This window comes from Macrotis lagotis, chromosome 7 (genome assembly GCF_037893015.1).
Source record: "Macrotis lagotis isolate mMagLag1 chromosome 7, bilby.v1.9.chrom.fasta, whole genome shotgun sequence".
NCBI classification, from domain to species: domain Eukaryota; kingdom Metazoa; phylum Chordata; class Mammalia; order Peramelemorphia; family Peramelidae; genus Macrotis; species Macrotis lagotis.
In genome coordinates, this window is record NC_133664.1 from 137899552 (window position 1) to 137913179 (window position 13628).

At 34.0% G+C, this 13628-nt stretch overlaps 1 protein-coding gene across 2 annotated transcripts in view; it reads left to right on the forward strand.

Annotated features, from left to right (window-relative positions):
• ASZ1 (ankyrin repeat, SAM and basic leucine zipper domain containing 1) overlaps window positions 1–13628 on the forward strand; it is a 77904-nt gene that overhangs the window by 24294 nt on the left and 39982 nt on the right. For both annotated transcript variants that reach the window (XM_074195150.1, XM_074195151.1), the window contains 3 exons: window positions 9956–10067; window positions 10526–10660; window positions 12070–12194. In XM_074195150.1, coding sequence (XP_074051251.1) covers window positions 9956–10067; window positions 10526–10660; window positions 12070–12194 — 372 coding nt within the window. The remainder of the gene's footprint in view (window positions 1–9955; window positions 10068–10525; window positions 10661–12069; window positions 12195–13628) is intronic.

Below are 13628 nucleotides of genomic sequence, written 5' to 3' on the forward strand. Positions count from 1 at the left end.
AGTTTTCCCAGTTTTTATAAAAAAGTGGGTTTTTGTCTCAGAAATGGAATCCTTGAGTATATCAAGCAGTAGGTTAATATAATCATTTTGTACCTAATCTATTCCACTAATCACCTCTTTTTTTTTTTTAGGGTTTTGGTGTTTTGGGTTTTTTTGCACGACAATGGGGTTTAAGTGGCTTGCCCAAGACCACAACAGCTAGGTAATTATTAAGTATCTGAGGCTGGATTTGAACTCAGGTACTCCTGACTCCAGGACTGGTGTTCTGTCCACTGTGCCACCTAGCTGTCCATTACCTCTCTATTTCTTAGCCAATACCAAGCAGTTTTGATGACTTTGTTTCGTAATATAGTTTTAAATCTGGTGTAACTAGACCACATTCCTTTGCATTTATTTTCATTACTTTGCTTTTGATATTTCTGACCTTTTTTCCTGAATTTGTTTTTTTCTCTTTAAAATAATGTTTAGGTAATTTGATTGGTTTGGCACTGAATAAGTAATTTAATTTAGGTAGAATTGTAATCTTTATCATATTAGCTCAGCCTAACCATGAGCAGTTGAAATTTTTACAGTTTAGATCTGAATTTATTTCTGTGAAAAGTGTTTTTGTAATTGTGTTGATACACTTTCTAGGTTTGTCTTGGGAGGTAGATTCCTAAGTATTTTATGTTGTCTCCAGTTACTTTAATTGGAATTTCTCTATCTCTTGATGTTGCACTTTGTTGGTAATCTGTAAAAATGCAAATGATTTTTATGGGTTTGTTTGTATATCCTTCTACTTTGTTAAAAGTTACTAATTTTTTTCAAGTAGGCTTTTAGTTGGTTTTCTAGGGATCTCTAAGTATGTTATCATTTCATCTGCAAAGACTGAGACTTTTGTTTCCCCATTGCCTATTCTAATTCCTTCGATTTATTTTTCTTGTCTTTTGCTAATGCAATATTGAATAATAGTGGTGATAATGTGCATCCCTATTTCACCCCTATCTTATTGGTAATGCTCCTAGTTTATTTCCATTACATATAATGCTTGCTGATGGGTTTAGGTAGATACTGCTATCATTTTATGGAAAGCTCTCATTTATTCCTTTGCTCTCTGTTTTTAATTGGAATGGGTGCTGTATTTTGTCACAAACTTTTTCAGTGTCTATTGAGATAATCATATGATTTCCACTAGTTTTGTTATTGATATGGTCAGTTACATTGATTATTTCCTAATATTGAATAGCTTTTAATGCTTGGGTATAAATCTTATCTAATCTTTGGGTATTATTATCCTTGTGATAAATTGCTTTAAATTCTATTCTAATATTTTATTTAAAATGTTTACAACAATATTCATTAAAGAAATGAGTCTCTAATTTTCTTTCTAAGTTTTGGATCTTTCTCGCTTAGTTATCAGCACCAGAAATTTGGCAGAACTCTGCCTATTTTTTTCAGTTAATGTATATAGAATTGGAATTAACTGTTCTGTAAATGTTTGGAAGAATTTTGGCATTTTGGCATCTTTTTTCTTAGGGAATTCCTTGATGACATGTTCAATTTCTTTTTCTGAAATGGGATTATTTAAGTATTTTATTTCCTTTGTTAATCTGGTCAATTTATATTTTTGTAAATATTTAGCCATTTCATTAGATTGTCAGATTTATTGGCATACAGTTAAGCAAAATGCCTTTAATTTCCTCCCTTTAAATCCATCCCTTTTAATTTTTGATACTAGTAATTTGGTATCTTCTTTCTTTTAATCAGATTATCTGAAAGTTTAGTAATTTTATTGCTTTTTCTTTCATAAAACCAATGCTTAATTTTATTATTATTTTATTTATTCAGTACTTTTTTTACTTTCAGTTTTTTTGATTTTCAGAATATCTATTTTGGGGATTTTTAATTTGTCTTTTTCTAACTTTTTTTAGTTGCATGCCCAATTCATTGATCTCTTCTTTCTCTATTTTATTCATATAAGCATTTAGAGCTATAAAATTTCCTCTAGTGACAGCTTTGGTTGCATCTCACAAATTTTGATATGATATCTCATTATTGTCATTGTCTTGGATGAAGTTATTTCTTTGATTTGTTGATTGACCTGCTCATTCTTTAAAATCAGGTTGAGTTTTCAGTTAATTTGTAGTCTATTTTTCCCATGGCCCTTTGTTACACATAATTTTTATTGCATCATGATCTGATATAATAGAATACTGTTATACTATAAGAAATGATAAATAGGAAAAGCCTGAGAAGACTTACATGAAATGATGTAAAATGAAGTGAACAAATTCAGGAAACATTGTCTGCAGTAAGGACTTCCAGTGTGGAGCCAAGATGGCTTGAAACTAGGAAGCTCCTGGAGCTTTTCCAGCAACTTTGAATGAAGCCTCTAAGTAGATCCTGAAGTGACAAAAACTACCAAAAAAGAAAACCAAACAATAAAATCTTTTCAGGGAGATATCTTAGAGGAACTTAAGGAAAAGGTCTGTTGTGTGGGTCAAAGGATAATAGTCCATTATAGTCAGGACAATTGAGAAGCCAGCCAGAGACAGTGCATGTAATTGTTAAATAAATTTAAAAATTTAAAAGGTAACTAATTGGGGAAGATAAATTGTAAGGGTGATCAATTGTGAAAGTCTTACCTATTTTGATCAGGACAATGATCCAAGACAATTACTACCAACCCATAGTGGAAAATGCTATCCATCTGCAAAGACAGAACTGATGATCTCTGAGTGAAGATTAAAGCAGAGTTTTAAAAACCTTCTTTATATTTATTGTTTATGTGTTTTCTTTTTCAGTATGGTTAATGTGACATTTGTTTTGTCTGACTTCACTTGAATAATTAAAATCAAATTGTTTGCTTTCCCAAAGAAGAGGGTGGGTGGGAGAGAATTTGGAACTCAAAATTTTTTAAATGTCTGATTACAAATTTTTCTGTATGTAATTGGGAAGTATTTAATGAAACAGATAAAACAATTTTTTAAAAAATTCAGGCACAGTCTTTGACCTGAAATTTTTCCTAATTACCAAAAATTTTCCTAATTACCAATTAAGTAATTAGGTGCAGTTTATAGAGTGCTGCTCTTGGATTCAGGAAAATGGGTTTAAACGTGACTTTGGACATTTATTAGCTGCAGGAGCCATAGATTGGTGATTTAACTGTCTGAGCCTTGGCTGTAAAGTGGGGAAAAATAATAGAACCTACCACCTCAGGCAGTTGTGAGGATAAAACATTAATCATAATAGGTAACATTTATATGGCTCCTATTCTGGCTGGTCACTGTTCATATAATCACGTTAAAATTCTTATTTCATTTGATCCTCTTAGGAACCCCTTCAAGGAGGTGGTCCTTGTAAAGTGCTGACCATAGCATAGGAGATACTTAAAAAACTTCATTTTTCCTTTCTTCCCTTAGCTACCTAGGACCCTATAAAAATTACTTTGTAGAATCCATTCTGCCCTAACACTCATTTCAGAAACTCAGATTTGTGCCAGTGGGATCAAACATAGGGGATTTAGGGAATGATTTGAGTATCGTGCATGTAGATTTTTTTCTTTTTGTACAAAGCAGCAAAAATACAGAAACTTATACCCCTTTACAAAAATTCAGAAAGTACAACCCTTCTGAAGTCCATTTCCATGCACAGACTTTTTCTTTTTCAAGGTAAAATGATATATTTATTGTATAACTTCTAATTTTAATAGGAGCTGTAGCCTGAAGAGGGTTGATCTGTCTCTATGGCCTATGTACATACCCCCCATTGCTGGTCCCTCTCTTCGTGCCCCTCTCCAGTTTCATCCCATTTAGGCTGCTCTCTTCTCTCCAGCAACTTGACTTTTTGCCAACTTTAGTTCTATCAGAATTGAGTTACAGATCAATGTGCAACCTAAAGTCATAACTAACTTTAACATAATATTTATGCATTTCTTAACCATTTACCATGTATAAGACCATGTCATCATTTTAATGAGGTGCCTTTTGAAGTATCACTGATGAAGTTTTGGAATATGATGCCCTGAACCCTATTTTTCACCTAAGTCCTGCTGTGATTATTGTTCCATTTTGCTTAGCATGGTGATTTTATCCCATTATATATCCCATGGTGATTTTATATCCCATTATAGTAGAAATATTTTTTTTAGGTTTTTGTTTTTGTTTTTTTGCAAGGCAAATGGGGTTAAGTGGCTTGCCCAAGGCCACACAGCTAGATAATTATTGTGTCTGAGACCGGATTTGAACTCAGGTACTCCTGACTCCAGGACCGGTGGTGCTCTGTCCTCTGTGCCACCTAGCTGCCCCAGAACTATATTTCATTATATCCATATCAGTGTGACATATTTTGTTTCCCCTGATAGGATATAAGCTCCAAAGGATTTTCTTTTATTTTGGGGGCAGGGGTAGGGAGTCGGCTCAGTGCCTGGCAAATAATAGATGTTTGCTAAGTGTTTGTTGATCTTTGTGTTAAATCAGTAGTGAGTTTATTCACTAATAAGCAATAGAAGCCCCTGAAGATTTTGGGATAGTGTGCTGAAAACAGTAACATCTAAAATAGATGTCAGAAGGCTCTTCTGGCAGTCATATAGACATGTATGGAAGATTGAGTTGGCATTTTAAGTCTCCATTAATTGCAAACAAAAATTCCTCTGTATTAAAGCCACCAACTGAACATATGAGATTATGAACCTCACAGTTTTAAATTTCAATGACTACCTCAAAGTTAAATGTCCTAAAAAATCCTGTCATCTGGATATTTATTTTAATCCAGTGGGAATGGCTTAGTCAGTAATGAATATTAACAGCCATTTTACTTTTAGCTCTCTCTACCTATAGTTTCAGCTCTTAGAAGTAGATAGAGAGAAATGTAACCTCTGTTTTCAGAAGTGCAAAAGGGATTATTATAAAATAGAATTATACTTGGTGTAGATACAGACTTCACCTTTTACACATTTCTTTTCCACGAGTTTTCACAAATTTCCCCACAGTCTAATATGCCAGTTTTTTCTATAGCATCCAGACTATTCTCCCATTTCCCCCCCCCCCACTCTTGATCCATGATCAAATTCCCCTTCTGTTTTGTGCTACAACAAAACATTTTAAATGTCTGTTCTATTAATGAAGGTTTTATTAGGGTCTGGAAGAGAAAAATACTTTAAAATGTATTCCCTTTGTTAATTCTATAATTTTCATTTCTTTTTTCATGATTTTAGTTGGTTTTATTTATATAAGTTTTTATAGAATTTTTCATTTTATATACTACTTGCAAATATACACATACTGAACAGAGTGCTTGGTTTTTGGTAGATTAAAAATCCCTGGTTTTGTCCCTCCATTATGTGTGACATAGAGAAAATGCACTTCCTTAGTCTCTGACTTGGTAAATCCTCAATTTATACCATGCTCTGTTTGCTTCATTCCTCCTTCTACTTCCTCATTCATTACCTCAAAAATATACTGAACCCTAATGGAGGTTTATATCTGTATTCTCTTACAATTATCTCATTAACATGATTCTACCCTATAATTAAGAAAATTTCTTTTTTAAAAATTTTGATGAAGATCTTGTATGTATCTTGCTAAGTATATATGTTTGCTATCTTCTGCCATCAGATTGAGGATAGGGACTGCCTTTTGCCTCTTTTTGTATCTCCAGTACTTATACTGTGCCTAACCCACATCAACATGAGAGCATTTATAAAGAGCTTTGACAATCTTGAAACACTATAAATGGAAGTTATCATCATTGCCATTGTTAATTATCATCAACATCATATTATTCTTATTGTAATTGGATAGGCAATGAAATCTTTATACTTACTTCTAAGCCCTCTGCATTATAACTCCTTACCTTTCCTTTCAAATGCAACTCTTCTCTCCAATGGGACCACTGACCTTCTTGAAGATCTTTTTTTTTTTTTTTTTTTTTTTTTTTTTTTAGGTTTTTGCAAAGGCAATGAGGTTAAGTGGCCTGCCTAAGGCCACACAGCTAGGTTAGGTAATTATTAAATGTCTGAGTTCAGAATTGAACTCAGGTCCTCCTGACTCCAGGGCCAGTACACTCTCCACTGTGCTGCCTAGCTACCCCAGACTACCCTATTACTGTTTTTTTTATTAAAGATTTTATTTATTTTGAGCTTTACAATTTTTCCCCATAATCTTCCCTCCCCCTACCCCCACAGAAGGCAGTTTGTCAGTCTTTTTACATTGTTTCCATGGTAAACATTGATCCAAATTGAGTGTGATATCCTTAAGGAAGAAATATAAAGTATAAGAGATAGCAAGATCAGACAGTAAGCTATCAGGTTTTTTTTTTCTGAATTTAAGGTAATAGTCCTTGGTCTTTGTCTGAACTCCACAGTTCTTTCTCTGGATACAGATGGTATTCTGCATTGCAGACAGCCCCAAATTGTCCCTGATTGTTGCACTGATGGAATGAGCGAGTCCATCAAGGTTGATCATCACTTCTATGTTGCTGTTGGGGTGTACAGTGTTTTTCTGGTTCTGCTCATCTCACTCAGCATCAGTTCATGCAAATCCCTCCAGGCTTCCCTGAATTCCCATCCCTCCTGGTTTCTAATAGAACAATAATGTTCCATACATATATATGCCACAGTTTGCTAAGCCATTCCCCAGTTGAAGGACATTTACTTGATTTCCAATTCTTTGTCCCCACAAACAGGGCTGCTATGAATATTTTTGTACAAGTGATGTTTTTACCCTTTTTCATTATTTCTTCAGGGTATAGACCGAGGAGTGGTATTGCTGGGTCAAAGGGTATGCACATTTTTTTTTTGCAAATAATGTTTTTTATACATTAATAAAATATTCTTGTTTAAGAGTAAACAAAATACACCTTATTTTCTTCAGCATTTTTTTGGATTTCCTTGACTAGGCTGCTGACTTCATTTTCATGTTTTTTTCCTGCATCTCTCTCATTTCTTTTCCCAGTTTTTCTTCTAACTCTCTCATTTGGTTTTCAAAGTCTTTTTTGAGCTCTGTCATAGCCTGATCCCAATTTCTGTTTTTCTGGGAGTCTTTAGATGCAGGAACTTGTGTTTCCTTCATCTTCAGACTGAGTATATTGATCCTTTTTGGGATCATAGATAATGTATTTCTCAATGGTGTTCCTCTTTTTTCTCTGCTTGCTCATTTCCCCAGACTAAGCCTGTTTTGGGGGTGCTTCCTGAGCTTTTGGGACACTCCCCAAAGGGTCTCAGTGTGTGAGGCTCTGTCCTCCCTCCTTGTCTGTGAATGAACATAAGCGCCCCCCTCTGCTACGGGGCTGAGGTGGAGGGGGTCCCTGCTGTTCTATGGGGGGTCTAGACTGCGATCAGGATCTGAATGTGGTCAGAGCCCCAGAGTCCTGTTCCAGGGGCAGAGGACAGAGCTCTGCAGTCTCTCTCTCTTCACTCCCCTCCCTCAGCTCAATGGGCTCATGTCCTGGGGACTCCTGCTTACCGGCTCCTCCTGCTTCTGTTTCCTGGATCTGGACTGCCTTGGCCAGGCTGCTCACCGTGTGCCCTGAGGGCTGGGCTTCACGTGCTCGCTCTGGCAGAGGTCCCCCGCTGTTCCCCCAATTTGTGCCTGGTGCTCCCCAGGGCTTAGCTCAGGAAACTCCCCCTGCTGCTGTGAGCCGCTGCTCCCAGCAACCTGGGGCTGCCTCCCAGAGGCTAAAGTTCTTTCACTCTGGCAGGCCGCCCCTCCAACCCCGGGGAGCAGAGCCTTTCTGCTCATTTCCAGGTTACTGTGAGTAGGAGAACTGCCTCACTGGGTCCCTCTGTCTCTTAAAAATTTAGTTAAAGTCCTTCGTTTTGAAGATTTATGAGAGAGCACCTAAGACAAGATCCATTCTTGTTGCCATCTTGACTCTGCCCCCCCCATATTCTTCATTTCGAGACCTTATGAATATTTTTATGTTTTTACAATTGATTTAACTATCTGTTCTTGAAAAAGAAAGTTGATGAGAAGTATATGCTGTCCTATTAGTGTTAACAGATTACTCTTAATTATTATTGTTAATTCATTTCCATCATGACTGATTCTTTGTGACCACATTTGGGATTTTCTGGACAAAGACACTAGAGAGTTGTTTGCCAGTTCCTGTTTCAGGTCTAGTTATAGATGGGGAACCTGAGGCAAATAGGGTTAAGTGACTTGTCCATGGTCTTCTAATGTTCCTTTGTCAAGATCTGTCCACTACTCTTTCAGTTTCCCAGGACTGACCTTTAATTAAACTCTTAGACTCCCCAAGCCTATTTTCCTCCACAATATCTCTGACCTTTTGCTTCCACTCTACTGCTACTCTACTTAAAATCCTCCTCTTCTCTCACTTGAAATTTTATTAAAATAGCCTCATGATTAGTTTCATAATGGCTTAATTCAGTTTCTTTTCCAGTGAATCTTCCACTTAGCTGTCAAAATAGTATTCCTGAAGGACAATTCTAACCATTCCATTAGCCTTTTCAAGAAGTTCAGTGCTTCTACATTGGCTTAAGGATAAAATAAAAACTTTTCTGTTTGTTGTGCAGTGCCATTGAAAGCTTGACTTGTCTACCTTTTCAGAAATTCTAGATATTTTCTCCCTTTCTGTACTCTGTTAAATTTAAAGTGGACCTATTTCTACCTTCTATAAGAAACTTTTTTAGTCCTTATATTAGTGCCAGTCTTCTGAGATTATCTCCAATTTACCATATATAAATCCTGGTTTTGTATAGAACTATTTATATGTTGTTTCCCCCTGAGAGTAGGGGAATTTTGATTTCTTTGTACCCCATAATGTAGTCCCTAATACATAGTATCTATTAAGAGCTTTGTCTTGTTTATTATCCTTATAGTCTCATCTTTAAATGATGATTTAGTTTAATTTAGACTCTCTAAATTTGGGGGGTGTTTATTTTTTCTTTTTCTGCTTAATATTTTATGTGTTCAAATTATTCATGATCTTTTACCCCTGTCCTTAGTAAGAGTGCCACTATTGTATTTCTTGTCTTGCCCCAGTAATAGATGGTTTCTTGCTCCTTCATTCCATGATCTAGAAAGGGGGAGGGGAATCTCATATTCTGATATTCTATAAGATTTTCTAAATGGGTTTATGATTGAACTTTATTAGTATAGGGAATATTGCCTGCCAAATCCCTCTATTCATCTAGGAGATAAATACCAAGATAAGTTAGATAGTCTAGAAACTGCTATTCTTAGTAATCCCCCTTCTCTGTTACTCTTCTACCATTATTGTTAAAGAAATATAAAGGGGATATCCCGAACTGATGAGTTTTCTGCTTTTCTTTGCTTCATGGATTACCATACATTCATCAACAAATACCCAGCCTATTATGATGAGCCTCTCCATAATTAACTAGACTGCTCCTCGGAAAGCAGGTAATAATCTGTTTTGAGATCACCATTTGTACTTACTCAAAACTCTCCTTAAAGCATGGAGGTAATAGTGAATTCTAAAATGAGTAAGTATAAGCTCAGGAGTAGATTCTACCATGATAATAAAACTATAAGTAAAAATGTTATGTTATAAATAAAATGAATTTTTACAACAGATTTTCGTTGTTCAAAATTATGGTATACCTGGTTATTATGATGATTAAAATTTTCTTAGTAAGAATCTTTAAAAGCAGATTTGTTCAAGTCTAATCAGTCCTTTTATATAAGTGAAAAAGATTTAAAGTTTCATGACAAAAAATACGACATTCTTTTAGTAAATATTACAAGAATTTCACTAGAGGGTGCTGTGTAAACATTTATCATGCAATATGAAAAAAGCCTCTTTCCTTTTATTGATTACTGTTATTGGTATGATTTATTCATTTTGAAATATATTGACTTGTCATAAATCTTCATTTCATATTTTGTCCTATAACACCAACTTAGACATTTGAATAATTGAAAATGAATAGCTGATGGTAACAGTAATAATAAGTATTCTTATTTAAATATTGAAAATTTTGTTTTCTCCCCAGGAAATGTATGACTCCCATCATGTATGCAGCTCGAGAAGGTCATGCTCAGGTTGTTGCTCTCCTTGTTGCTCATGGAGCAGAAATAAATGGCCAAGATGAAAATGGTTATACAGTATGATTCCTTCTATTTTTCTGTTGTTAAAGGCTCTTGTTTCTACAACATAATATATAAAATTCCTTCAGGCACTAGGAAAAGTTAGGAGGTAATGATAGACTCATTAGACATATTCTTTGCTGTGTCACAAAAATGGCATGTGTCTCCTATGGATTTTATCTCAGGCACACAGAACCTCTGCTCATATACAAAGGCTTAAGCTTATAGTCTCTTAAAGAGAAATATTATATAGAAGAAAAATTTGCACTAATAATAAACCAACTGGATAAGAACTTTTTATTTCATGGAACCACAAAACTGGTTATTAAAATTGTGATGTGACAGGTTTTGGAATTAACTTTAGAAATAAACAGACATACAATAAGATGAAATGAATCCTATTTATTAGTATTTGTTTAGTAATGATTCCTTATTCTATTGAAAAGCAATTTCTTTTCCTTTTTTTTTCTTCTTAGGCCTTAATGTGGGCAGCACGTCAAGGTCATAAAAGTGTAGTTTTGAAGTTGCTTGAACTGGGAGCTAATAAAACAATACAGACCAAAGATGGAAAGACAGCAGGAGAGATTGCTAAACGAAATAAACATCCAGAGGTAATGTCCTAATTATAAAGTCTAACTTGCAGAGATGAAGGAGGTGGTGGAAGGGGATGATGGAGAAAACCTGATGCTTTGTTAAAGATAGTATTTTTCTTTTTTTATAAAATTATAATAACGAATCTGACAAGCAATAAAATGGTTTAATTGTGGTATTACTAAAATATTTAATTTTCTGATTTGCTAAATTATTTTTTAATAGACTGAGTAAGAATATAGAGGATTTTTAAATTAATTTTCCTGTAAAGAAAGCCAGCAGATATCAAAATTTGAACACATGAAAGTTAACTTTGTTTTGCAATAATTCAAAGAAATTTATTCAGAATATAATAACATTCCATTGTTTTACTTTCTACAGTATATAATCATAATGCATATATTTGATATTGTTTCTTACATAAATTATTGTTTTGTAGAGTATTATAGAAACAATAGTGAATATTGACTATTTGTGGAATAGTAATAAATTACTAGATTGACATTAATATAAGACTGTTGTAAAACTTCTTTTACAAAGAAATAGAATATTTGTCTTGAATAAATAATAAAATTAAACATTAAAGATTAGTTTTTTGAAACATAACATGGAACAGACTAAATTTGATTTCTCATATTCATCATCAATGTCTTGCACATTATAGGCACTTAATCACTGCTTGTTAATTGAGACCAAAGATCATCGTGGGAATATAATTGCCAGATCAAAAATAGCTTTTGTTCTAATATGCAAACACAAAATAAAAAAGACAGTTACTAACATGAACTATGCTAAGTTAAAGTAATCTCCCAAATAAATTTCTAATATTTATGTTTAATTTCTTAAACTTGGATAAAGCCATTTTAGTAGGCTTACTACTAGGTTAATTCATACATAAGCTATATTTTATTTCATACAATCACAATTATATTATCATATAAAATTTACTTGTTAATTTATCTCCTAAAAATTACTGAGTTTTTTGTTTGTGTGAAATGTTTTGACATGACTAATCAGAATTGTATAAAATAAGCTTTAAGCACTAGTCAATTAGATTTTCTTTCTATTTAAACTTTCTATTTAAATTTTGACATTCATATTTTGAGTTGTATACCTTTAAGATATGAAGATGAATTTCCACCTTGACATTATGCATCTTTAGTTAATGTTTGCAGAGTTTGCATTTTCTAATTTGAGGAAGATTTTTTTTGAAGTCTCTCTTTCCTAACTTATTTTAATTTTAAAATGCAATTTATTCTCTAATTGTTTTCTTGAAGGAATTGTTTTGAGAAAATACTTTTTGTCTCCTTTACTTCACTGAAATTTCCACTAAGGATATGAGTGAACATGTGCTTCAGTTAATTTGAAGTTAATGCAATAATCGCCATTAATGTTAGCTATATTTAAATGAATTTGGTAAAATTTTCAGCTCTTCACTTTACTTTCTTTGACTGTGAATCCATTGCAAGGAAAGCTCCAACACTTAACTAAAGAGGAAGCTATATGTAGACTTTTGACAACAGATGGTGATGCAGGAAAAGAGCACAAATTTAGGTAAAGTTATATCACTAAAATTTTAAATTTTAATTCAGTGTTAATTATATGAATTATTAGCAATTGACTGAATAATCATTAAATAATATGAATATTGTAAGTGGCCTGATGACATAATATTGAAATAAAATAGGATAGATCATTTAGAATAAACTGCATATAAAAATTTTCACAAAATTATCAAATTAAGCACATACTCCCAGCACCTCTCACCTTCCCTATTACACACACACACACACACACACACACACACACCCCTCTATGTTGTTGGAGAGAGCTGCTGATGTCACTTTTGTAGCATCTCCCAAATATACTTCCATCTCCTCTCTGTCACTGTGATCCCTCTAGTAAAGGCCCTTATCACCAGAAATTTTTATTATTTTGATAGCCTGCTTATGGGTTTACCTGCTTCAAGCCTCTCCTGATTCCTATCCATCCTCCATTCAACCACTAAAGTGATTTTCATATAATTCAGAACTTATCACTTTCCTACTTGATATCTTGTGGCTTCTGTTGTCTCTAGGAACAAATACAAAATGTTCCATTCAAAGTCCTTCATAACCTAACGTCCTCCTTTCTTTCCAATTATTAGAAGTTAAGGTATTATACCTTACTTCCCATCACACATTCTTTAATCTAGTGACACTGGCTTCCTGGCTATTCCACAAGCAAAGGACTCCATGTCTTAGCTCCAGACATTCTTTCTGACTGTCCCCCATGTCACAAATGATCTGCCTTCTATGGGAAGCCTTCACTATAGTTTCATAATTACGGTGTCTTTCCTTTGTTACTTACTTCCTATTCATATTCTATATAGCTTACTTAATATAAATTTGTTTGCATGCAGTCTCCCCCCATTAGATTATAAACTTCTTGAGGGCAGAGATTATCTTTTACATCTTTTTATATCCTCAGTCCTTAGCAAACTGACCTGGCAGTGTTGTGGTTCATTTTACTTTGTGTCTGACTTTTTATGACCCCTTTTAGGATTTTCTTGGCAAAAATTTCTGATAGTTTGATATCTCTTTCTCCAGGTCATTTTACTGATGTGAGGACAAACAAGATTAAGTGATTTGCCCAGGGTCACCCAGTTAGTAAGAGTCTGAGCCTACAGTTGAATCTCCAGTCTTTATGACTATAGACTCAGAACTCTAGTCACTATACCACCTAGCTACCCTACCTGATAGTATACTCTTTTTTTTTAAGGTTTTTGGAAGGCAGTGGGGTTAAGTGGCTTGCCCATGATAGTATACTCTTAATAAATATTTACTGATTGATTAGCTGTTTGATTACATAGCACTTTAAAGTTTTGAAAATGCTCTTCAGTATTATATCTCAATTTGATCTTCACAATAACCTTGGAGTTATGTGTCATCATTATATATTATTATCCCCATCTTGCAACTGAGGAAACTGAAGCAGACAAGTAAAATG